General features: G+C 39.4%; 1 protein-coding gene across 1 annotated transcript in view; it reads right to left on the reverse strand.

The window, feature by feature from the left end:
- Positions 1–3,795: 3,795 nt before the first annotated feature.
- kpnb1 (karyopherin (importin) beta 1) overlaps positions 3,796–24,304 on the reverse strand; it is a 41,468-nt gene continuing 20,959 nt past the window's right edge. Inside the window, exons 8-22 of the mRNA XM_067968760.1 lie at positions 23,625–23,735; positions 22,271–22,372; positions 19,341–19,565; positions 18,242–18,433; positions 16,759–16,889; positions 16,246–16,393; positions 14,007–14,078; positions 13,354–13,498; positions 11,674–11,756; positions 9,887–9,994; positions 9,472–9,615; positions 8,982–9,087; positions 8,774–8,888; positions 8,285–8,446; positions 3,796–5,774 (exon numbers count right to left, since the gene is read on the reverse strand). Coding sequence (XP_067824861.1) covers position 5,774; positions 8,285–8,446; positions 8,774–8,888; positions 8,982–9,087; positions 9,472–9,615; positions 9,887–9,994; positions 11,674–11,756; positions 13,354–13,498; positions 14,007–14,078; positions 16,246–16,393; positions 16,759–16,889; positions 18,242–18,433; positions 19,341–19,565; positions 22,271–22,372; positions 23,625–23,735 — 1,845 coding nt within the window. The 3' untranslated portion in view covers positions 3,796–5,773. The remainder of the gene's footprint in view (positions 5,775–8,284; positions 8,447–8,773; positions 8,889–8,981; positions 9,088–9,471; positions 9,616–9,886; positions 9,995–11,673; positions 11,757–13,353; positions 13,499–14,006; positions 14,079–16,245; positions 16,394–16,758; positions 16,890–18,241; positions 18,434–19,340; positions 19,566–22,270; positions 22,373–23,624; positions 23,736–24,304) is intronic.

Genomic DNA, 24,304 nt, shown 5'->3' on the forward strand with positions numbered 1-24,304 from the left:
GAAAATTGCACATGTCACTCTGCTTTTTAAGAAAGGAGAGAGGGGGGAAACAGGAGAATTATAGACCAGTTAGCCTAACATCTGTTGTGGGGAAAATGCTGGCATCTATAATTAAGGATAGGGTGACTGAACACTGAGAATTTTCAGTTAATCAGAGAGAACCAGCATGGATTTGTGAAAGGTAGGTCGTGCCTGACAAACCTGATTGAATTTTTTGAAGAGGTGACTAAAGTAGTGGACAGGGGAATGTCAATGGATATTATTTATATGGACTTCCAGAAGGCATTTGATAAAGTCCCACATAAGAGACTGTTAGCTAACATAGAAACCCATGGAATAGAGGGAAAAGTACGGACTTGGTTAGGAAGTTGGCTGAGTGAAAGGCAACAGAGCAGGGATAATGGGTAGGTACTCACATTGGCAGGATATGACCAGTGGAGTCCAGCAGGGATCTGTCTTGGGGCCTCAATTATTCACAATATTTAATAACGGCTTAGATGAAGGCATAGAAAGTCTCATACCTAAGTTTGCCGATGACACAAAGATTGGTGGCATTGTAAGCAGTGGAGAAGAAAACATAAAATTACATAGTGATATTGATAGATTAGGTGAATGGGCAAAACTGTGGCAAATGGAATTCAATGTAGACAAATGTGAGGTCATCCACTTTGGATCAAAAAAGGATAGAATAGGGTACTTTCTAAATAGTAAAAAGTTAAACAGTGGATATCCAAAGGGACTTAGGGGTTCAGGTACATAGATCATTGAAGTGTCATGAACAGGTGCAGAAAATAATCAATAAGGCTAATGGAATGCTGGCCTTTATATCTAGAGGACTAGAGTACAAGGGGGCAGAAGTTATGCTGCAGCTATACAAAACTCTGGTTAGACCGTACCTGGAGTACGGTGAGCAGTTCTGGGCACCGCACCTTCGGAAGGACATATTGGCCTTGGAGGGAGTGCAGCGTAGGTTTACTCGAATGATACCCGGACTTCAAGGATTAAGCTACAAGGAGAGATTACACAAATTGGGGTTGTATTCTCTAGAGTTTAGAAGGTTAAGGGGTGATCTGATCGAAGTTTATAAGCTATTAAGGGGAACAGATAGGGTGGATAGAGAGAAACTATTTCCGCTGGTTGGGGATTTTAGGAGTAGGGGGCACAGTCTAAAAATTAGAGCCAGACCTTTCAGGAGTGAGATTAGAAAACATTTTTACACACAAATGGTGGTAGAAGTTTGGAACACTCTTCTGCAAACGGCAATTGATGCTAACTCAATTGTTAAATTTAAATCTGAGATGTAGCTTTTTGGCAACCAAAGGTATTAAGGGATATGGGCCAAAGGCAGGTATATGAAGTTAGATCACAGATCAGGCGTGATCTTATCAAATGGCAGAGCAAGCTCGAGGGGCTGAATGGCCTACTCCTGTTCCTATGTCATGGGGGCTGAAGAGGGGAGTGATAACTACACCACTATTAGAATTGTTAAAAATTACATCAACTTTCCATCCAAAAAAATTTAAAACATACCTTTGTACTTCTTTGTTAACTTGGCTCAATTGGGAACACTGCTGTCTGAATCAGAAGGTTGTGGATTGAAACCCCACTCCAGGACATGAACACAGAACCCCGGGTTGACTAAGGCAGTGCTGCTGTCAAAGATGGTGTCCTTTGGACTCAATTTGAAAAGTAGGGAGTTCTCCCAGTGTCCTGGCCAGCATTCCTTTCTCAAACATTCCCAGTGGATTGGAAATCATAAATGTAACACTGCTATTCAAGAAAGGAGGGAGAGAGAAAACAGGAAACCACAGGCCAGTTAGCCTGATATCAGTAGTCAGGAAAATGCCAGAATCCACTGTTAAAGAAGTGGTAACAGGGCACTTAGAGAATAATATTAGGCAGTCAACATGATTTTATGAAAGGGAAATCGTGCTAGACAAATTTATTAGTTGTTTTGAAGGGGTAACTAGCAGGGTAGATAAAGGGGAAATCAGTGGATGTGGTATATTTGGATTTTCAAAAGGCATTAGATAAGGTGTCATACAAAAGGTTGTTACATAAGAGCTCACAGGGTTGGGGGTAATATGCTAGCATTAGCAGATGGATTAAGGGACAGAGAAAAAAGGGGGAGTAAACAAGTCATTTTCAGGTTGGCAGGCTGTAACTAGTGCGGTGCCACAAGGATCGGTGCTTGGGCCTCAGCTATTTACAATCTATATTAATGACTTTGATTAAATGAGTTTAACGTATCCATGTTTGCTGACGATACAAAGCGAGGTGGGAAAGTAAGCTGTGAGTCTGCAAAGGGATATAGACAGATTGAGTGAGTGGGCAAGGTGGCAGATGGAATAGAATTTGGGGAAATGTGAGGTTATTCACTTTGGTAGGAAGAATAGAAAAACAGAATATTTTTTAAATGATAAGAAACTATTAAATGTTGGTGTTCAGGGGAATTTGTCCTTGTACAAGAAACAAAGTTAGCATGCAGGTACAACAAGCAATTAGGAAGGCTAATGATATGTTGGCCTTTATTGCAAGGGGGTTGGAGTACAAGAGTAAGTCTTGCTGCAATTGTACAGGGCTTTGGTGAGACCACACCCGGAAAACTGTGTATAGTTTTGGTCTCCTTACCTAAGGAAGGATATACTTGCCTTAGAGGTGGTGCAACAAAGGTTCACTAGATTGATTCCTGGGATGAGAGGGTTATTGTTGATCCAAATCTGCTGCCCATATCCTATCCTGCACTAAGTTCGACTCACCCGTCCTTGCTGACTTACATTGGCTCCCAGTCCAAATGCCTCTAATCTAAAATTCTCATCTTAGTTTAAATCCCTTCACTGCCTCACCCCCCTCCCTATAACCTCCTTCAGCCCTACAACCCCTCCAGCAGCACCAGCAGGAGCATTGAAGGAAATCATCCACCTGACCTTTCAGCCAAGAATGTTACACTTTGCAGAGGTAGAGCCTCCCCAGTAGCTGTTTATTTCTCAGCAACCCCAACATGGCAGACACTGATCCTGAAAAAATACCTGGCCCCCAGGCAGCATCTTCCAGTAGCTGTGACCCCAAGTCTGAGTTTCCTCATCAACTATACAATAGGCATCTGTTTTAAGTGGCAACATAAAAGGCAGCTTACCATGCTAGCTGTTTTGAAGTTCTAGATGTCCAGTCCAATGCCAGTCATCACTACTTAATCCAGGTAATGTAGGGGCTTTAGCTAAGATGTGGACTGATCGCTCTTCCACCCCCAATGATAGGTTGCACTAGACCACTTAGAGGAGCAATTTCTGGCAACTGTTGGCAATATCAGCATTTCTTGTACAGCATTGCCTGAAGATTTACCACTGCCTTTTCTCAGCCTTTCCTTCCCCAAATAACCACAACGTCAGTGCTTCACAGATGAAAGGAGAGAAGAGTTAATTTCAGGAAGGTACCTCCATGTGGGTTGCTGTACTTTCATTGTTAACTGGTAGTCATTGTAAGGAATTACATATCACATGCATCATTACTGGACTAATTCTGTTTAATAGATGAGCATCTTCTGAAGTAAAAAGCCAGTGTTTCATGTGCTTCAAAAGCACCCTGCTTTCCCAATGGACTGCTCAATATCAAAGTCTAATCTTGTATTGGGGAGGGGTCCATGAAAGATGCAATTTAACCCAACAAATTCTCATCTCACTTACACACTGCTTTAAAGTATAAAAATGTCTTGTTCACTGTTCTTATAGCAGGAACCACTTATGAGCTGAGAAACAACTTTAAATAGGATTTTTAAAAAAGACACAGAAGCAACACTTACTATTTCTCAGTGTACTTTATTATCCTGTATTCTACAGCTGAAAGCCCACAGGACAGCAACAGGTAGCACTGAGGAATGATCAGAATTCCCCATCAGTACGATCTCCAAAGTACAAAATAAAGGCATGAAAAGGCCCGGACCTTTCCCAGTATGCAATTATTAACTGGATAAAACACCCTTTTGCCAGTGTAAATACATGGTGCCTCTCCTCTCAGCCTGCACTGAAGTGGTATGAACAGCTGCACCAAACTGCATTCACCTTCTGACACTAAGGCACATATCCAATACCCTGTATACACTTGTATTACATTATTGTGTGGAACAAGTATAGTTATTTCAGCAATCACATAATGTAAGACTAAGTACAAGTTGTGCTGGGGAATGTTTTGACACTTTTTAAATTCAGACTTTGTTGGAAAAATATGCCACTTTCGTTTTACAAGTGTCTCCGGTTTAGTTAACGTCTGATACCAAGTGCAGCGAGACATCAATACCACAATTTTTCTTTTTATTTTCCTAATCAAATAAAAGCAAAGATAGATCACCAAGCAGTTTGAATGGCATCCTACATGCCTACTTTCAATATGAAATTTGATTTTGTTTTCCTCCAAACTCTTTAGAAATCCAAAGCATGACCTGAATACAATTAATAAATCTTTGGCACTCTACGTTGTTTCAGCTGCTACAGTACAAATTGTGGAGGGGAAAGGGGTTCCAAAGTGCTATCCGGCATATTAGGGCATGATGCATTTCCATTTTGATTTCTTTAACCTTTTCAAATCCCTCTGCATCATTTACACTTTTCACAGTTTTATTTCTCTTTACAGGGGAAGAAAGGCTTTTTTTTTTCTTTTAAAGAGATAGTATCCTTCATGATGTGAAGAAAAAGCGACAAGCCCTCAGCCAACTGTGGCCAAATGGCCACCGATTCAAAAATACCTGGTGGGCAAAAATGGCGGTGTGACAATGGTGGTAAGATACAACAGTGGGGCATAGTTGCCATCTTCACCATGTAGAACTATTTTAAGGTCATTCCCGATCATCATTTTGATGTCACCGGCCACCACGTTTGCTTGACCACAATCCCTTTGTTAGCTTACATGCGCTGAATTTAGAGGTATGGAAAAAAACACCTAAACACACCATTTATTTATCTATCCCAGCCTTCTTGTAAAACACAACACATCGTTATTTTTCAAAGCAAATGGCAGTAACACTGCTAAAAATAGGCCACCTTTTTATTAAAGGTCTATACAAAATTTGTTGCATTTTAGAGAAACTATATGGATATTTTCAAAAATAGTTGGAATAGATTAAATGGCATGTTGCGTGGATCTGATTCAACGGTTTAAAATACAGCCAATGCAAGCTATTTAAAAAGGGGATACCATCTCCTTAAACTAGGCTGAAGACCAACTGAAAGCTTCGCACAAGGAAGCTCTGAGCATTCATCAGTGTTTCCCAATAAGAGCAACTCTCATTCAATTCTTGTGCTGCTTCAGTAGATTCAACTCTTTAATGCAAATGCTAACCATTTAAGTAAATTGTAATGAATCTGAAGTAGAGAAAGTGTATGCCTTCTCACTCACACGCACTCATCCCTGACCAAGAACCTCAACCTCATTATTCATGCACGAATTTCCACGTAGTACGATTACATCAGCCAGGCTGAGGATCCAATTTTCCTCCCAGCAGCAATGTTCATAATCCTTTTGAATTTATTTTCTTAAAACACTCCCGCTGTTTGACAGAAGGGGATTTCTTCTCGTTCTTGTTGCAGGTTATGTTGGCCTTTTTTTGTTTCGGCGTTCAGTCCAAGATACTGCTGGATCAGGTGGTGTGATGCAAACCTCACTCACTCATTCTCACATTCTCAAACATTCAACATCCTTGCACACTCCTCACTTCTGTTCCAAAGATTTGAGAATTCCAGTGGGGTCTCAGGTGTCTTCCTTATCCCAATGCTGTCAGAAATCTGCAACAAAAGAATTTGGTTGAAAATTCTCTCCAGTACAGCTGTCAAAACTTGGGTGCTATAATTTTGCTGTGCCATCTAGCTGCTTCATATTTAAAACAGCTTGATCAACTGTATTTTTAAAACCATATAAAATTGCTGCTCAACAACCCAGTATCAAAACCTTAGTGAATCCTTTCTACCTCTTCCATCCTGATAGCAGTTGCTGGCTCTTCTAGAGAAAGCAAACCTTTTTCTGTTGCTCAGTTCTGACCAAAGCTCTGTTTAATCTGACAGGAATGTCAGATCCTTTCAACGCCACTAACAGTAACCCTCCCATTGTCAAGGAGGCATGCATCTGAACTTCCCTTTGCCCTACTACAGTAACATCAACCTCTCCATTCTATTCTACCTATTCTTTAATATTTGCCCATGTTCATCCCATACCCGAGTTGATCTTTTTTACTCTCAAACTACAGCCATTACAGCACTACTTTCAAAGATATGGAAGCGATCAATTTATCACCAATACAAGTTTGTGTAATCCATCATCACCAGTATAGTTTTCTAGACAGCTGTTCCATTAGTGATCTTGTCAATCATTTTTTATATCTCAAGAAACTGGTCCAAAAAAAGTGAATCAACCATTGTCCTGAACATCTTCAACTGACAGCATGATAAAAAGCTATCATAGCAGGTGTTTTTTTTTCTCTCAAATTGCTCTGTACTGTAGTTGACTTGGGTTCTCCACAACTCAGTGACCTCCAATCATCCAATGCCATCAACTCTTTGATTCCAATGAACCTCCTTCAAGACTTCATGCCGTCAGAACTCAACCTCCAGCCCTTTCAGCACAATAGCTGAATTATATTAATATTCAAGTCCTTCAACAAGCCAATGAAAGCTTTCTTTCCATTCTTCAAAAAGTTAATTTCGACAAGTCTAACCTACAGCTTTACCAACTAAACTTTTCATAATTCCACCTTCCGTCCTTCATTTATCAATATTCAAAAAGTATGCAAAAAAAGCTGGTCTGATAGAGCTAAGGGGGAAATGAACTATCATAACAGGTCATTACTTTATTGAAATCACCTGTGCTCCTCTGAACTTTGTTCTTGTTCTAAGTATATCTCATAACAGGAAGCTTCTTACTTCCTTTAGTCTTTCCTCATTCCTATAATCCTCAAAACTTATCAAAGTGGCATCACTAGTTTATCATCTTGTTCATTCTTTTCAACTATGGTGTCATGCACCAGACGATGGCCTGTCACCTTGGTTTTTCAAATATTTAAAAAAATACAATACTAGAAACTCTTCACAAGAAATACAAGATTACAGTAATTCAAAAATTGCCCACTTAAGTAAACTATACAAAAAGATTTTAAAATAATGTAATTTGTTTTAGTTCTAAAACAATGTTCAAATAAGAGCACGAGATTGTGATATTTAAAATATGCAGCCAATTCCTCAAAAACCACCATTTGCTATCAGGTAATGAATGGAAGCCAATCACTTCCCACCCAAAATTTAAAGGCATCTATGGCCAGTTATATATTGAGCAACTAGCTCAATGATGGAACTTGGCTGGTGTATGAAAAAAAGAGAATGGGACATGCCTAAGGGAACCTAAACAAATTAAAACATACTCCAAGGATTTTGTACCTAGGAAACCCTCTAAGGGTTTGAGGAAGCCATCCTGAAGATCATTTCAAGTCAAGTTAGTAGTTGAACCAGATTCACAACGCCGCAGGTTAGGATCACCGCGCTGCACAGAGACTTTGCGCCCCATGACTGCATTCTGCTCCATTTCATACAGATGTTAAAGCACAGCATGTTGTGCTGCACAGGACTGTAATTTGATTTTCCCTTTGAACTGCACATTGAGCTTGCAGTTTAAGTGGGAGCCATACAATTTTCAGGACAGCCCATGATCAGTCTTACTCATCCAGCAATAAACAAGAGGCAGAATGGTCAGCATGTAGATTAAAAGTGAACCACACTAAATTCTCAGCACCAGAACTTCCAGTGAAGTCAGTCATTTTGTTAGTTTTTAAACCCAGTGCAGCTCTGAAATTCCACTATTATTTTGTGCAGAAAAAGCTCGAAGACCTTGTATTCATTCATCCATCCTTTTTAGGAATTCCATGTTGCAAAATATCCAAAGTCTTGAAGTTGCTACCCACAGGAGGTACCTGCTTCAGAACTGGAAAAGTGGAAGCTACTGGTAGTGTTTTTTTTAATATAAGCACAGATTTGTGCCCAAGTCACTCCTGCTTAAAGGACAAAAAGTGTACAGCATATTTCCCATGTATCCCAATGTGCAGCAGATTGTAATGGACTGGTACTAGAGACAGAAGGGACTGAGTAGATATGGTGCTGAGTGGATATCTCCATATAAATTCTCCCACTGAAAGTCAGATGTACTTCAATGGCAGGTTGGGTGTTCCACCACAAAAACAGGAAAAAAGCAACTGTAGGCAGCCAACTTAATAACCATACCAGGCAAAACAGCTGGACAAAAGGTGTCTTACCAAGCTTGATTTTTCAGTTTTCGAAGCTCTTTAGTAGCCCATGTAGCCAAAGTTTTAGTTTTGTTCGTTTTTGATCGTCTTCCTTCAGTCAAAAGTTCATGAATCATAGGCCTGGCTTCAACTAATTTCAGTACATCCTTCCCAAATGCTGTACACAAATCTCTGAAAAATAATTTTCCAGTAATGTAAAAATCCCAGAAGTTACAGAAAAAAGTATGATTTCTACTTAAAGATGAAGCTATTTCCCCCCTCCAAACACATACTTTTAGAATCTCTTCAGAAAACTGCAAGTTAATATGCAAAGTATTATAACAGGAAGAAGAGACTACAAATGAAAAGTAATCTGACATTCAGAATACAGGTTTAGAAAGAATGTGAGAATGGGGCCATGCAGTTACTTGCCTGGAAAACAGGATGTAAACATGAATGGTCTCAGTTAGTAACTGTAGCTAGATCAACCATTTTCCTTTTTAACCCAAGCAGGCTTACCCTATCAGTCCAGCAGCACAGGCTACTACTCCATCTGTGTGATCTTCATCTCTTGCAATGTGATCGATAAAGGAGAGAATGAATTCTACTCTTGGTTGCACCAACATCACGTCAGCTACAGAAAGAACATTTGAAAGCTTGTTAAAACTAACAGCTTTTGAATTTAATAGATTATAGAGATTTAATCACGCCATACAATTAAACTTACGATGTACATTCTCTTGGTCACCCTTCAGACCCTGAATAATGCCAGTATATGCCTCCAGACAACCTTCTCTTAGTTCATTCAGGTAATCCACCATATCATAATCTGTCTAAAAATGAATTAGAATTTTAGCACAGCTGACCAGAATATAAATCCATGCCAAGAGGCAGTTTAGGTACAAACTAAATGTATTACACAAGATCTTAATAAATCATTAAAAAAAACTGCATGTAAGGAACCAGGTATGATATTTTTAATTAAAAATCTTGCTTAAAGCTACTAATTTCATTTAACAGATAAAAAAACTACGGTTTTATAAACAAGATTTATTCAGGATAAATTCACTAAATTACAATCTATATTTAAAATGAAGGGAATGTTCCAAATTAGTTTAGCAAAAGTTACCAACTAATTGGTTAGATGAAATTGCATTTTTTTCACCAAAAATCTAAATTTGAAGTAGAGGGTTTTTAAATGCTTTTGCTGCACTTACTTTGTCTACTTGAGCCTGTGAAGCCTGCTGAAGGGTATCCAGGACAATATCTAGATACTTCTTAAATTCTCCTGCAATAGCAAGGGCAATATCTCCAAACACAGATAGAATCTGTGGCTTAACAGACCGGTGGACATTTTCATTCTGGAAAAAAAATTAGACACTTCGCCTATTGTTGTAAGTTCAAACTACTGCAAAATTCTATTAACATCGTAAAGCATTTTGAAATAAGACACAGAACCCTTTTATTTAAAAACTGCATTGCATTAGTGCCCTTCAGGAAAAATTCATTTACAAAGCAGATTGCCTATGGATTGCTACGTTGGCAGATATTGAAACAGTGTAAAAGCAAAGAGGAAGCATTCTGGAGGATTTTAAAACAAAATTCAGATATGTAATGTGTACATAAACTCACCCCCAGATTCTCCAGCAAGAGTTGCATCATTTCGTCACAGAAAGGCAGCATATTAGATTGCAGAGCTCTGCACAGATCACCAACTAGGCCTACTGCAGCAAGACAAACCTTCAACAACAAGCATTGCAATCAGAGAGTTTCAACACATGAAGCTATCAACACTGGCAAGCCAGGTTCTATTCCATAATTATAGTTAGTCCTCGCAAGTGTCCTTTATGCTTGCACAATTGAAGCTCATCTACACTTCATTGGGCTATAGTCGGGTCCCGACTGCTCTGTGATTCTGTAGGTCATGGAATTTCACCCCTGCCAGTTACCCTATTGTAACAGTATTAGAACCAATACCAAGTGTCCTGATTACAATGGCAGCAGATAACATCAATCTAATCCCTCGTGATAAGCAGCTCCCTAGTTCTCATACAATTCATATCCTACACAATTCATGCACAGTGAGGGCTGCAAGCTGTGAAATGCAAGACAATTATGTAACCCCACCAATCGTTGGAGGGGTTACATAGTTGTATCGTTTAAAAAAGTTTCACCCAGACAAAAGTTAAAAGGGCAGCTTTTACTGGGCACTTGAGCTGCTTTTTTGTTGCACCAAGACCCACGAGATGCAGGCATCCAACATGCTGGTCTTGCAGAGCAATCTGAAGCCTACATTTGCACAACTTGGTTGGTGCTTTACTGAAACTGTTCTTAAAGTACTGCAGAATTCTAGGGCTTTTGGTTAGAAGAACTTGATACGATAACTAGGTATATGAACCAAAACAACTTGTATTTACATAACACCTTTAACATCGTAAAATGTTCTAATGCGCTTTTCAGGAGGGAAAAAAAACAAGGGTCTTGCACCCTTTCCAAATACTGGAAATCTCCGGCATACGTGTTTCATCGCCACAAGATTACTTGCAGTTAGCAAACTTAGCCAATACTTGAAATATAGAGAATTATCAGCTTATTTATAACCACCACTTTTAGGAACATGGTTGATTATAGTTGTTGAATTGGAAAACTCTGAGCTAAGTGGTTGCATGCTCACTTTGCACAGCAATAACCCTCAAATTTCTGCAGGCTAAGCTGAGCTCCATAATAAAGCACCTGAACTGGCAGACAGGAAGGACTACATTTTCAGAGATCCCCTCTGCCTGTTTAGGTGGACATAAAAAGATCCATGACACTTTGGAAAAAAGCAGGAAGTTTTCCCAATTTTGTAGCCAACATTTAGCCCTCAACCAACACTACCAAAAAAGATTAACTGGTCATTTATCTCATTTGCTGTGTGGAACCTTGCTGGGGTTTGCCTGATCATTCATGAAGCATCAGAGAGGAATTTCTAAGAACTTCTGAGTTGGCTCCAGGTCTTTTTTTTTAAAACCTCTTCCAGGAGCTGGGGGTGGGGCAGAGGAAGAAGGGTTGGTATATGGGAGTGAAATCTTCCGAAAGATGAGGGTGAGCACTGATGGCAATCTCATTTGCCTACAAAATAGCAACTATACTTGAAAAGTAATTCACTGCTGTGAAACATCCCAAGGATGTAAAAGGCGCTATATAAATACAAGTTCATCATCAAATTAATTAAGATAGGACCAGGTAAAGACAACTGGCCGGGGGTTGGGGGGGGGGGGGGGGGGAAGAGCAAGAGATAAAAAAAGAAAAAAAAAACGATCTAAATTATACTATAAGCCACCTGCAAGTGTCTGCACCAGGTATTGGGTAGAAAATTTCACCATCGAGAAGTATGCTATCATTCCACCCCCCACCCAACAAAGGCATCAGATTCTTACCTGATACTCCGCGTAATTCTTCAGTCCAATCCCTAGGTACGGTTTGAAGGCATCCATGTACTTCAAAAACTCTGAACCTAGCACTATAGAAAGAAAAAAGTGTTTATATGCATAACTTACTAGAGCTTGAAAATGATGGGGAATCGGGAGCAAAATAGTTGTCGTCAAAATTTAATCTGCAGGTTTAGCAGTTTTTACATTCTAATTTTCCACATTTCTACACTTCAGCCACTAGTGAACTTTTTATTACTAAATTGAATCAGTAGCAGATTCTGCAGTTAGTAACATCTAACACTGAGAAAAATTCTTGCATAAAAAAGATATTATAATTGCCTGTTATTCAATAAAGATTGGTATATTTCAGCTGTCCTCCCATGGCTGCAAATTAGCTAAGTACTGAACGATATTCAATGCACACATCATTTAACATTCATAAACAAAATACAAATTTATGGACCTATTTTCAATTCCTAGGGGTTAAAAATAACTCAATCTTGATCCATTCTGGTGCAAAAATACTCGTTATCCTTAATCCTTAAGGCTACAGCACACCAAAGGCTCAATTTCTGCAACTATAGTACCAAAAATTATCCATTTCAAACACTTCACAACACAAAATGAAACTGAACTGAATCTGCCCCATTAAGGTGCTCATGTCTAAATCCCATTTATTCTCATTGCTGTTTCATGTCCTGGTTTCCTCCTCTCATCACAGCCTCCCCAAAGTCAGACTCAGGTCAGTTTACCAGATATATTCATTCTTCCTCCACTACTAGGACACTGAAAGATAACACTGTAAATACCAGTCAAACTTTTATTTTGGCTAGAAGATTGAGAAACAAAATCACACATGTTCCAATATTTTGCATTTCCGACAGATTAAGCATTCAAACTAATTCTGTAATTATAAGACAAGAGACGTAAGCTGTACAGAAAACTGTAAGCTAATTATCATTTCAGACATTTGTCAGCTTGATTCAGTTGACAGTATTCAACTCTCAAGTCAGAAGGCCACGGGTTCAACATTCACTTCAGACGTAATTAGGTTGACACTTCAGTGCAATACTGAGGGACTATTGATTGTTGGAGGTGCTACGTTTCAGATGCTACACTGAGTTAAGGTGGACATAAAAGATTCTAGGGCATGATTCAAAGAAAAGCAAGGTAATCGGCCAGTGTCCTGGCCAATATTTCTCCCTCATTTAACATTCCACCCAAAAACAGATTAACTAGTCATTCATCTTGTTTTTCTTTTATAGAACATTGCTGTTCCAAATTAGCTGCTACCCTTGCCTACATTTCAAAAAGTAATTAATTGAATGCAATGAGAATGTGTTAAAGCACTATATAAATGCAGGTAGAACTCAAATTTAGCTCCATAAGAGGACAGCATTTGAATTAAATTGATTCCAGGTTCCTTTTAATTTCAAGTACCAATTAGAACAAAAAATATACTTAAATCTGATTCACTACCCACACTTAGAAAGACAGAGCTGCCAAGAGTAACTGGTATTTAAAACTCAAAATTCAACTTCAACAATCCAAATAAGTGAAGGTAGCTATATAACTCAATGAAAACAAAGCAATACTGACACCAAATAATAGGAGCTGAAAACACATTATCTTAACAGGATTACTGCAATTTTACAACTTTACTCCTTTAAATGATTAGACACACACCTTCAACAAGAGTGCTGACAGCCATGAGGGCATCTTCCTGCACACCCCCAGAGCCAGCAGTGCTCTGGAACATCCTTAGCAGCGATGCCATCACCACATCTGAAATCTGCAGTGCATCCTGATGCTGGACCTTCCGCAGAACATTCTAAGGGCCATACAGAAAAATAAAGTTCATTAAAAAAGGAAATATACTTTTTAAATTTTGAAAACAAAGAACAGTCTTCAGATTCATTCATAATCACCATCATGTTTCTGCGTGGTGCATGAACTTGTCATCACCAGAGGTAATCGTTCTAAGCAACAAGTTTAAGAAAACAATACATTACACAGAAACCCAAGTTAATTTGAAGTTCTAATTTAACAGAGGTCAAACAACTGCCTTGAAATTCACTTGGATACCAATAGTATTCTACCTAAAGCTTCTTGTTTTTAATGTGCATTTCACCTATTCTAATAAGCTAATTCCAAACTAATACTGAAAGCCACTCTGCAGAGGCCAAGATAGAATTTTGATAAAAAGCATGTTATCTAATGACAACAGCCATGGGGAGCCTGGCAAAACAAAGAAATACAGTAAGGTGTGCTCCACCAGAAAATCAAACCCAACCAATATCACCAGAATATAACAGATATATAGAAAAAAAACTAGTTACCTGTAGGGTGGCACACAGCAGAGACTGAAGATCATTGTACTGAATTCTGTCTGAGGTGCTTTGAATATGAGACTGAATGGAACAAAAACAAGATTAGCAAAGACTTTTATAACCATATTAACAGAACATCTTTCAGCATTTTAAAAAATTCATTCATGGGATGTGGGAGTCAGTGGAGTGGCGAGGCTAGCATTTATTGCCCATCCCTAATTGCCCTTGAGAAGGTGGTGGTCAGCCGCCTTCTTGAACCGCTGCAGTCCGTGTGGTGAAGGTTCTCCCACAGTGCTGTTAGGAAGGGAGTTCCATGATTTTGACCCAGTGACGATGAAGGAACAGCGATATATTTCCAAGTCAGGATGGTGTGAGACTTGGAGGGGAACGTGCAGGTGGTGTTGTTCCCTTGTACCTGCTGCTCTTGTCCTTCTAGGTGGTAGACGACGCAGGTTAAGGTGCTGTCGAAGAAGCCTTGGCGAGTTGCTGCAGTGCATCCTGTGGATGGTACACACTGCAGCCACTGTGCGCCGGTAGTGAATGTTTAGGGTGGTGGATGGGGTGCCAATCAGGCAGGCTGCTTTGTCCTGGATGGTGTCGAGCTTCTTGAATGTTGTTGGAGCTGCACTCATCCAGGCAAGTGGAGAGTATTCATCACACTCCTGACTTGTGCCTTGTAGATGGTGGAAAGGCTTTGGGGAGTCAGGAGGTGAGTCACTCGCCGCAGAATACCCAGCCTCTGACCTGCTCTTGTAGCCACAGTATTTATATGGCTGGTCCAGTTAAGTTTCTGGTCAATGGTGACCCCCAGGATGTTGATGGTGGGGGATTTGGCGATGGTAATGCCGTCGAATGTCATGGGGAGGTGGTTGGACTCTCTTATTGGAGATGGTCATTGCCTGGCATGAATGTTACTTGCCACTTATCAGCCCAAGCCTGGATGTTGCCCAGGTCTTGCTGCATGTGGGCTCGGACTGCTTCATTATTTGAGAGGTTGCGAATGGAACTGAACATTGTGCAATCATCAGCGAACATCCCCATTTCTGACCTTATGATGGAGGGAAGGTCAGTGATAAAGCAGCTGAAGATGGTGGGGGGCCGAGGACACTGCCCTGAGGAACTCCAGCAGCAATGACCTGGGGCTGAGATAACTGACCTCCGACAACCACTACCATCTTCCTTTGTGCTAGGTATGACTCCAGCCACTGGAGAGTTTTCCCCCCGATTCCCATTGACTTCAATTTTACTAGGGCTCCTTGGTGCCACACTCGGTCAAATGCTGCCTTGATGTCAAGGGCAGCAAGGGCAGTCACTCTCACCTCACCTCTGGTAGGTGGGGTATTGGGCAACATGTCTCATTGTCACTTTGGTTGCCTAGAAATTGTTCAGATTCCCTTTAGAGGTTGGAGTGCAATTTGTCTGTTTTTATTTGCCTCTCCCAGGAAATTACGTGGCTACTGATGGGTGAGGGGATCACAATGCTCAATTGCATCATGACTACATGGGATCGTCCCTATGGACGAGTTGGTCTTTTCCTGTCCTGTTATTTTTGCTGCCTATTTGCCATAGTGGAAATGCAGCAAATAATTCCCAGGGTGAGAGGCAATAACGACTGAATTAGTAAACGTATAGGCTAAATAACATTGCACCCCACTATTTTTTGTATTTGATCAGCTCTCAGTCTCCCTGCAGCACATCCTTTCTATCTACATCCATGCCACATCACTTCATGGTAGTACCTTAGGGCATAAGTTTGTGCTTTGCCATTAAATGGCAGGATGTGGGTTTCCACCTACAATTCTCAATGAACTTTTATCCCCATTATGTTGCTCAAATGCTTCAGTATGCCCCAAAGAACCCAGAAGGAATGTGAAAGAGACTTTAGGAGTAGTTTAGAGATTAACAATGAAAAGAAAGCACAAACTAGATTATGACTTTGCAAATTCAGTTATCCCATTGACAGTGCGGCTGCAAGTATCGATCAGTCATTAAATTGGGGGAAAACAGTTGCTGTCCATAGTATTCAGACCTTGAAAGAATTAAAATTGCACTCAAGTATGACCATTTACCCTTGATGGGAACAGTCAACAAAAGCTTTTATGTATACCACTTATACACCACGTAACGCCATTTGCAATACTTTTGATTTTCCCCACAGTAAAATTCTTGAACCAGAATGGCTATAAAGATAAAAAGTGGCAGGAGAAAAAGGTTAAAAAAAACAGTAGGTTTCTGTCACCCAACATACCTCCATTTGTAATACTTGCTGTAGCCTTTCCATGATGACTAGAGTTGTTTTCTGTACTGCAGGATAGCAGTCCTTGGCACTGTTCTTGACTATCTCCATCAGTGCCTCATATGCAGCACTCCTTAGGTTATTCTGGTGCCCATCAGGCCTAAAGAAGAGCATTCCACTTAGTGAAGCAAATCTACATATTAGATACAGCAAGAATAAAGATATCATCACACAATTCAACATCCAAATTGAAGACCACAGCCAGAATAATTAATTACCAATAACCCACACTAATGCAAACTGCCATTTCAATTGTCAAACCAAGCCAAAGCTATATTACATTGAGAATTTGAGATGTAAAAATTTGTGGCAAATGCTCCAGTGAGTTTTATGCTGTTGTAATGAAATCTAATTGTGAGCAATAAAATCAGTTAAATTTGTAGTTTGCTTCTTGCAACTGAACAGCAGACTGTCAGGATCACTCAGGATAAACAGTAAGGAAGGGCACAAGGGCATTTCTCCTACCGGTCAGTAGTTTCCAAGAGTTTCTGCACTATCAATTCAAATGATGATGACAAGCAATAAGTTGCAGGTTCTTCCTGATCATCTGCCACATCTGCAGCTTCATAAGCAGCTTCAGCTAAACTGGAGAATGCCTGTGAGAGAAAAGATCAGACCATGCTTAGAGAGAGAGATTTAAAAACATTAAGACTGAAGTTCTAATTGGGACAGTGTCAGGTTTAGGTTAATCTTGCTAGGAGAGAGAAAGAGCAATAGATTGGCAGAAATGATTATAGGTACAAAGATAAAGACCAGTACGAGGTACTCATGCTGCAGCTTAACGTTTCTTCCTTTACACCCCAATTCCCACCCTCTCTCAAAGGTGCTGGCTCATACTGGAATATTCCATGGGTACTAGCTGCCCTCTGATATCTTGCCCAAGTGACCATTCCCCATCCATGACTCAAGACAGTGAGTGCTGGCAGCCTGTATGATCTCTCAGGGCACCAGAGCAGAGCCAGATTGTACCCTCACCCAACAACCCCTCGCGCATATTTTTCCAGAAGAAATCTGGACTGCAAACAGCAGTGAAAACTTGAATGATTTTTCAGGACTCAGAACAGGGATGCTCTTGACATGCTCAGATCAGCCATGATCTTATTGAATGGCGGAGCAGGCTCGAGGGGCCGATTGGCCTACTCCTGCTCCTATTTCTTATGTTCTTATGAATCAGTATCATACCAGATGGTGTATCACTGAACCATCAGTGGAACTCCAGTACAGTTAATGGCCTTGTAGCATGGTTAGACTAATTTTTCTGGCAGGTAACTAGATTGCAAAGATACTTTCTTTGAAACCAAACATGTGAGCAAGAACCAAGCCACACTTTTTCTTCTCAAATGCACACCAAAAGTTGTTGGGTCATAAAAAGACAGTTATTTGCAAATGCAGTTTAATAATTTTCCTCAATAGTCAAAATTTAAATTTACAGCTAGACTTGATAGCTACATGCCCCCAGCTGACACTGCTCCATATTAGTAAAATAACTTTTAGATTAGTTCTCCTTACATAAAACCTACGTTTAGTATCACTACAGCATAGCTCCTTACTAATGACCAGTCTTTATATAAAAAAATGAAGTATTTAAAAGATTTACCATGTAACTAATCATTTATCTTTATTAATTACAACTCAAAATGGACACTGGCATTAGAAGGCAACTACAGCTGAAGTAATAAAAGAAAGCTTCATATCCACATTTTGTACTATATCTATGTCTTTTTGCACACCTGATAGCAGTCATCAAGTGAATGGCTTGAGGTAACCATCAAAACCCTACTTAAGTGTAAAGCAAGTGTGCTTTCTCGAGTCACTCTCGAGGGTTATGAAACCGCAAATGCATTTTACGCCCGAGATCGTGATCCTATCAGTTTAGATTAGCACCAAGTAGAGGTCAAAGAACTTTTTAATAATTTCCACATAGCTTTCTGCTTAACAACTGACTTACCCAACAAACATTCGAAGCCACTCGAGGTTCAGCTCCCAGACCTTCAATGAGACATTGCAGTAGAGGTGTCAGGTACATGTCATTGATGGCAGCCTCAGGAAGCAACTCACAAATTCGGCCCACAGTCCAGGCCGTAGTATCCCGAACCACAACGCTAGGATCTTTCATTAGCTCTATCAGTGTGGGCATTGCCTGTAAATAGAAATGAATTTATAAATAATGACACAACTATCAAGGACTTATACACACAACGGCTAAAATAGCCAAAAATATTTACATATCACAACTTCAACCCTATCGCCTGAAATTACTGGAATCTTGCAGTAACTTATCACTGTTGTGATTGTGTGTGTAATTCTATTTTGATATTTTTGGAGATTAACTTGTAAACCTCAGTGTAAAGAACACAGAGTTTCAAAGCCAAATGTGAAGCCACAATTTAAATGAGTCAAGCCATAGCTCAAGAATGGACCTCTCACCAAAAGTTAACTGTGCAATTTCCATGCCAAAGTAAAACCTCACATGGAAGTCAGAAATCCACATTGCACAGGGGGAAAACCATATTAACCGACTTGAGCCACACCCTCCGACTGATCATATTGAAGATAACTGTCAGGAAAATGATCAGTTCAGAAACACAGCGTCTTCAAATCAACGTTACAGTTTTAGCGAGACCCGGCAGCTCCCAGCCATGTAGCTGAGATTAGGAACTCGGCAGTGCAAAATTGCAGATCAACATACGTCCCACACTTTATAGTGCTCATGCTCCAACAAAACATCTAACTTAATTATCTGATAAAATGCACAATTAAATTTACTTAATCACAGTCCAATCTGGTGAGACCTCAAATAGATCATTTCCCCCATACAAAAACAACCTGATCCAAGAACCTTGGCTGACTGATTTTCTGAGCAACATTTATAACATTAGGAGAGTAGTTGTATGCTCTATTCTCTTAATATGGTCCTTAAGACCCAAGTATCGTCTGCATCTACAAACCACAACTGTCCAATAACTTCAAAATGAAGTGTTTCGGGCACACTGTCTAGTAGTTTCAGCAGCATGACTAAAAATGTAAGTACAGTAGGGTACACTTACCTGTATCACTAGTGGTTTCAGTTGATTGGGTTCAGGTCCTTCCAGAATAGAGCCAAATGCCATCACTGCTGCATCTCTGTACCTCCAGTCTGGATTTTTGATGTGCTCTTTGATAAATGGAAGTATGTGTGGGACGATGTCATCCTCACAGCAAGTTGCCAGCAGCATGAGACAAACACCAGCAGCTTTGCATGGGTTCCAGTCATCATCATCATCGTTTTCATCCTAATAATGAATGATTTAAAATAAAAATAGTGCACTCCAGCAATGTAATAGTCAAGAATCAATTGAGCCTATACATATTCTAATCAGTAATTATACCTCAGTATTTTTGATCAGTGGACATAATGGACACAAAAATGGAAAAACTACTACCTAGCCCAATTTCAGTGTCAACCTGATGATTAAGTTGACGCCAATCTGAAAACAGGAAAATAAGGGGTTCAAAATAGAAAGCATTACTGTGACACATACCTTGAATTGAGGCTTAAAATCTACCTAAATCTACTTATCTTGTCCTGCAAGTATGGCAGGAACAAGATGCTATCTGTCAGAAGTTACGCTTTTACAAAAGGGGTGAGGGGTGGTGTTGCTGGGGACAGGTCACATCTTCAGTGAAAGAACTTGGATATAAGTTTTAAGAGACCTTCCCAGAGAAGGAATTGCTTTTTCACGTACTGCAGTTAAGACCACACTTGCATAAATGAATCTATGACCAATTGTTTGAGTTCTAAAGTAGTGGCAGTAAACATCGAGAATACATTAGAAAATGTAAGATTCCACATTAAAATTTGGCATCATTTAAAGTTACATTTATCACACCTAACATGCTGTAAACTGCCAGAATAAAATCAACCCCCACCCCCACGCAGGAAAATTACCTGCTAAAAAGTTGGACAGTTCATGCTTTAAGCCTGTTTGACGATTTATGCAAAAGGAAATTCCAGTAGCTTTCACTTTACAAAAATAATTGTTTCCTGTGGCTTTTCATTAGTAATTTTCATGGGGGAGGAGGTGTTATACAAATAGCAAGTCCTGGACGGCTGTGAATGGTTAGTCTTGCCGGCAATCCTAAAATTCAGTTGTATGCGCAGATGCATGCTGGGAGCTATAGTCTGCTAGCATCAATCTCCTCACCTAACATAGCTGGGTCTTGGAACTTGCGAGAACTCAAAGATCAGGTTTCCTACACAAGCACAAGGTCTTTGACAAAAAACATTGTTACAGGCACGTCAAATACAATTGTATAGCTAAATTCCATTTTTTTTGGTAAGTTACAAACCCTATTTTGTTAAAACTGCTCAATTTGGCAGAAAAAAACAAGATGGCAACCAAGATGCCCAACAACTATTTGAAACAATTTGATTGGTTCAGCTTCTTTCACCGATATTTTCCTCACTACTCATTCTCTATTTTCTTTGAAAGATGCTTAATAGTTTTTCTTTCATAGGTTTCCAGCCACTCTCCCCCGCTCTAGATTCATATGTTCCCCATCCAAGTTCTGATTTGTGGTTCTTTTATGAATATGACATTTGTGCCAATCAGCTGGTACAATTCTGAAAGTGTACCAAACAGACAAAACACATGTTGGGTCACACATATCTACACATACACACATCTCCCATGCGTTTCCTCATGGTAAGTTAGACAATACTCAAGGGCAGGGGTTATATTGTGGAACACACAATATATTATCTGCTACTACAGTTTTATGGCTTCATGTCAGAAGCACCAATAAATGACTGGATTTTTTTTTGAAGCAATTGTTTTACAACTGTAATGAGCATAGTATAAAGCAAACTGCATCAAGGGGCAGGCAGCATTGTGGTATAGGATCAATTAACTCCAAGAGAAGTGGTGCTTTAGAGAACATGCAAGAGATAAAACAAGTGTTCAACAATGCCACCTCTACTTTGGAGACAAAGAAAAAGACTTGCATTTGTATAGCGCCTTTCACGACCTCAGGACACCCTGAAGTACTTTACAGCCAATGAAGCACAATTAAAATCAGAGGCATGGAAAACAAATAGGCAAGTTTAACTGTGACAGGAAGCGTTACACTTCAAGGAAGTGTATGCTATATACAAGACTTGTATTATATTATGGATAGGGCATGATGGGAGGGGGAGGAAAGGTACAAACAAGGGTAGTTATTTGATACAGGAGCGAAAATGTCTGAGTGACCTTACTCATCACAAAACAAAAAAGCTAGGATTGCGACTTGCAGCCTGAACAGCAAATAAACTCTGACCTCACCTAATGTTTATTTAGCAGGAATTAAAATATGGGTGTAAATGGAACACAGCTTCAACTTGGAATACATGTGTTACATGGCCCTTAAAACTGCACATTATCCCACTTACCATGAACACAGAACAGCTGTTATATGAAATATATACAAAATTATTCTGAATAGCCTTGTGCCTGGCACATGCTTGTCACACACTTACAGATGCAAAACAATTTTTTTTAATTTAAGAGAGATAAGGCAGGGCATTTTCAATCCAAGAGAAAGTCTGCCAGCAACACAAAATAGCTTTTAACTGACCAAGAATCACTTAAAAAAAATAGCCAGCCTCATCTCTAATTGATCTTAAGAATGCACAGGCATTACAGTTCTTAGCCTTAAAGGGACACACTGAGTTATACAAAGCTGCACTTCAAAAGCAGAATAAGGTGCTATGTAATGCACCAGCTAGTGTGCCACAGCGCAGTTAGTATTGTTTACTGATCACTCAAAATGTAATTCCAAGCATGCCACAAATAGCAATTAAATCAAGTTACAGGAAGACTTTAGCAGCAAAATATTTTGCCATTTGTCGCACATCAAATTCTAATTCAAATGAAAATAGCACAATTGCAAACTCGAGTCAAAAGGCATCACATAAGTCCATTTAATGCACTGAAGTTGCTGTCTTACAGTTAGTTACCTGTTTAGTCAGTGTCTGGGTAAGAATTGGTACCAAGTACTGCAGCGCTCCCTTAGCATAGAATTTACTTGTGTGCTCAGGAGGTCTTCCCTGTTCTGCTGCCTGTATAAAGATGAAGTAAAATCAATATAAGCTACTTTTAGGCAAGAAAATACAAGTTACCTAACTGGAATTCTTAGAGTTAACAACCACATAAACTAGCTTCAAATACTCATTGAAAGCTTGGCTAATCAAGTCTCAGCTTTGTTTCAATATATTCATTAACTGAACAATTTCACCGTGGTGCATGATTTATCATCATTGACTAACAGCCAGCTTTGTTATACATGCAGTATACAGCACCATCTGTTTGTCCTTACAGGAAAAAGTGGTTCTCATATTGACTTCAGTGGTGATTAAATATCTGAAGCCACAACCACACCTTTCACCTTAAGGAGATTAAAAAATTGTCACTACAATCATTATTTTGAAAAAAGCTACATTCAGTGGCTATCGAGACAAAAATCTCCCAAAAACAGGTTGGGCATTATATCCAGCAAATGCTTTAAATAACATTATATCCAACAACTAGTTTTTGATGACTACTTCAAAGCTACCATTTAACAAGTTGCCTTTGGATTCCACTTTCCCCCATTATTACAAACAATTGATTACCCAATGTGTATGTAGAAAAGCAAAATATGGAAAGCATAACCTCACCTCTCTCAAAAAAGGGAGAAACAGATCATACTTTTGAAAACTGACACCAACCTCTGACCATGGTACTTCAAGCATTTCCATTTGAAAATGTGCAAGGATTGTAAGCAAAAGTAATCATTTAAGTAATTTTCACGTGGAAGAGGACAAGGAGAATAAAGGAAGAAGTTGCATTTATATAGTGCCTGTCCTAACCTTCGGATATACTTTTGAAGTGTCACTTGTTGTAATATAGGGAAATGTGGTAGCCAATTTCTGCATAGCAAGGCCTCACAAACAGCAATGAAATAAATGACCGGATTTTTTTTTAACAAAAAGGGTGTCAGTTGAGGGATATATTTTTGCTATGACACAGAAGAACTCCCCTGCTGTGCTTTGAATAGTGCTGTGGGGTCTTTTACATCCACCTGAGGGGCAGATGGAGCCTTGGTTTAATGTCTCTTCCAAAGGAAGGAGGTTACCAAGCATTTTTTGATCATTCCATGCCTATAGGTGTGCAAAGAGTTACTAATCTAGGCTAGCACACATAAGGAAGACTTTTTTTTTAAAAAGGCACAATCAGGCAGGAACAGACAGAATTAAATTCAATATATCCAGTGGTTTTAAATATAATTTATGTTAAGATTTTGCAGTGCACCATTTTAAAAACAAAACTTACCTCTGAAGCTTCTATAGCAAGATCCATTTCCTCATCGCAGACATTGGACCAGAATTCAATTCCTTGTAGGGCTACCTCATCAATATCACTCTTCATAGCTTCAATGGTGATCTTTTTAAATGTAGAAAAAGATTGTGTTAAACGTTCATACGCATTAAATACAATTTTTTTTCATGGATCGATTGCTGACTGCACTACTAACATACTAACCTTTTTAAGGGCAGGCCCAAATTATCACAGCACAAACTGTTGCAGAAAGACAGTGATGCATGAAGGTGCAAGTGGCCACCCTTAGCCTATAAATATTCTAACATGATTAGTCAGTAATAAAATCACACCACCGAATTTTCAAACTTTTTTTTGGAATAGATCAATACAACGCTCATCCCACCTGAATACAGCAACATCAAATGAAAACTTGTGCTTTTAAATAATTAATGACAGTGTAGGTTAAAATGGTGCCAGCTCCAATACTTAAATTATATAGTGCACATCACAAGATTTACCCTGTGCACTTAACTTATACAGCAGCTTTACAATACTTAATTTGGATCAAATCAGAGTAATTTTCTGACAGCAACGGCATAAATTAAATATACAAACATAAAAGCAGTCAGCTTTTGGCGTATAAAATGCAACTAATGGCATCTAATGTCATATTTGGAAAGAACATGATTGGT

This window comes from Heptranchias perlo, chromosome 30 (assembly GCF_035084215.1).
Source record: "Heptranchias perlo isolate sHepPer1 chromosome 30, sHepPer1.hap1, whole genome shotgun sequence".
NCBI lineage: Eukaryota > Metazoa > Chordata > Chondrichthyes > Hexanchiformes > Hexanchidae > Heptranchias > Heptranchias perlo.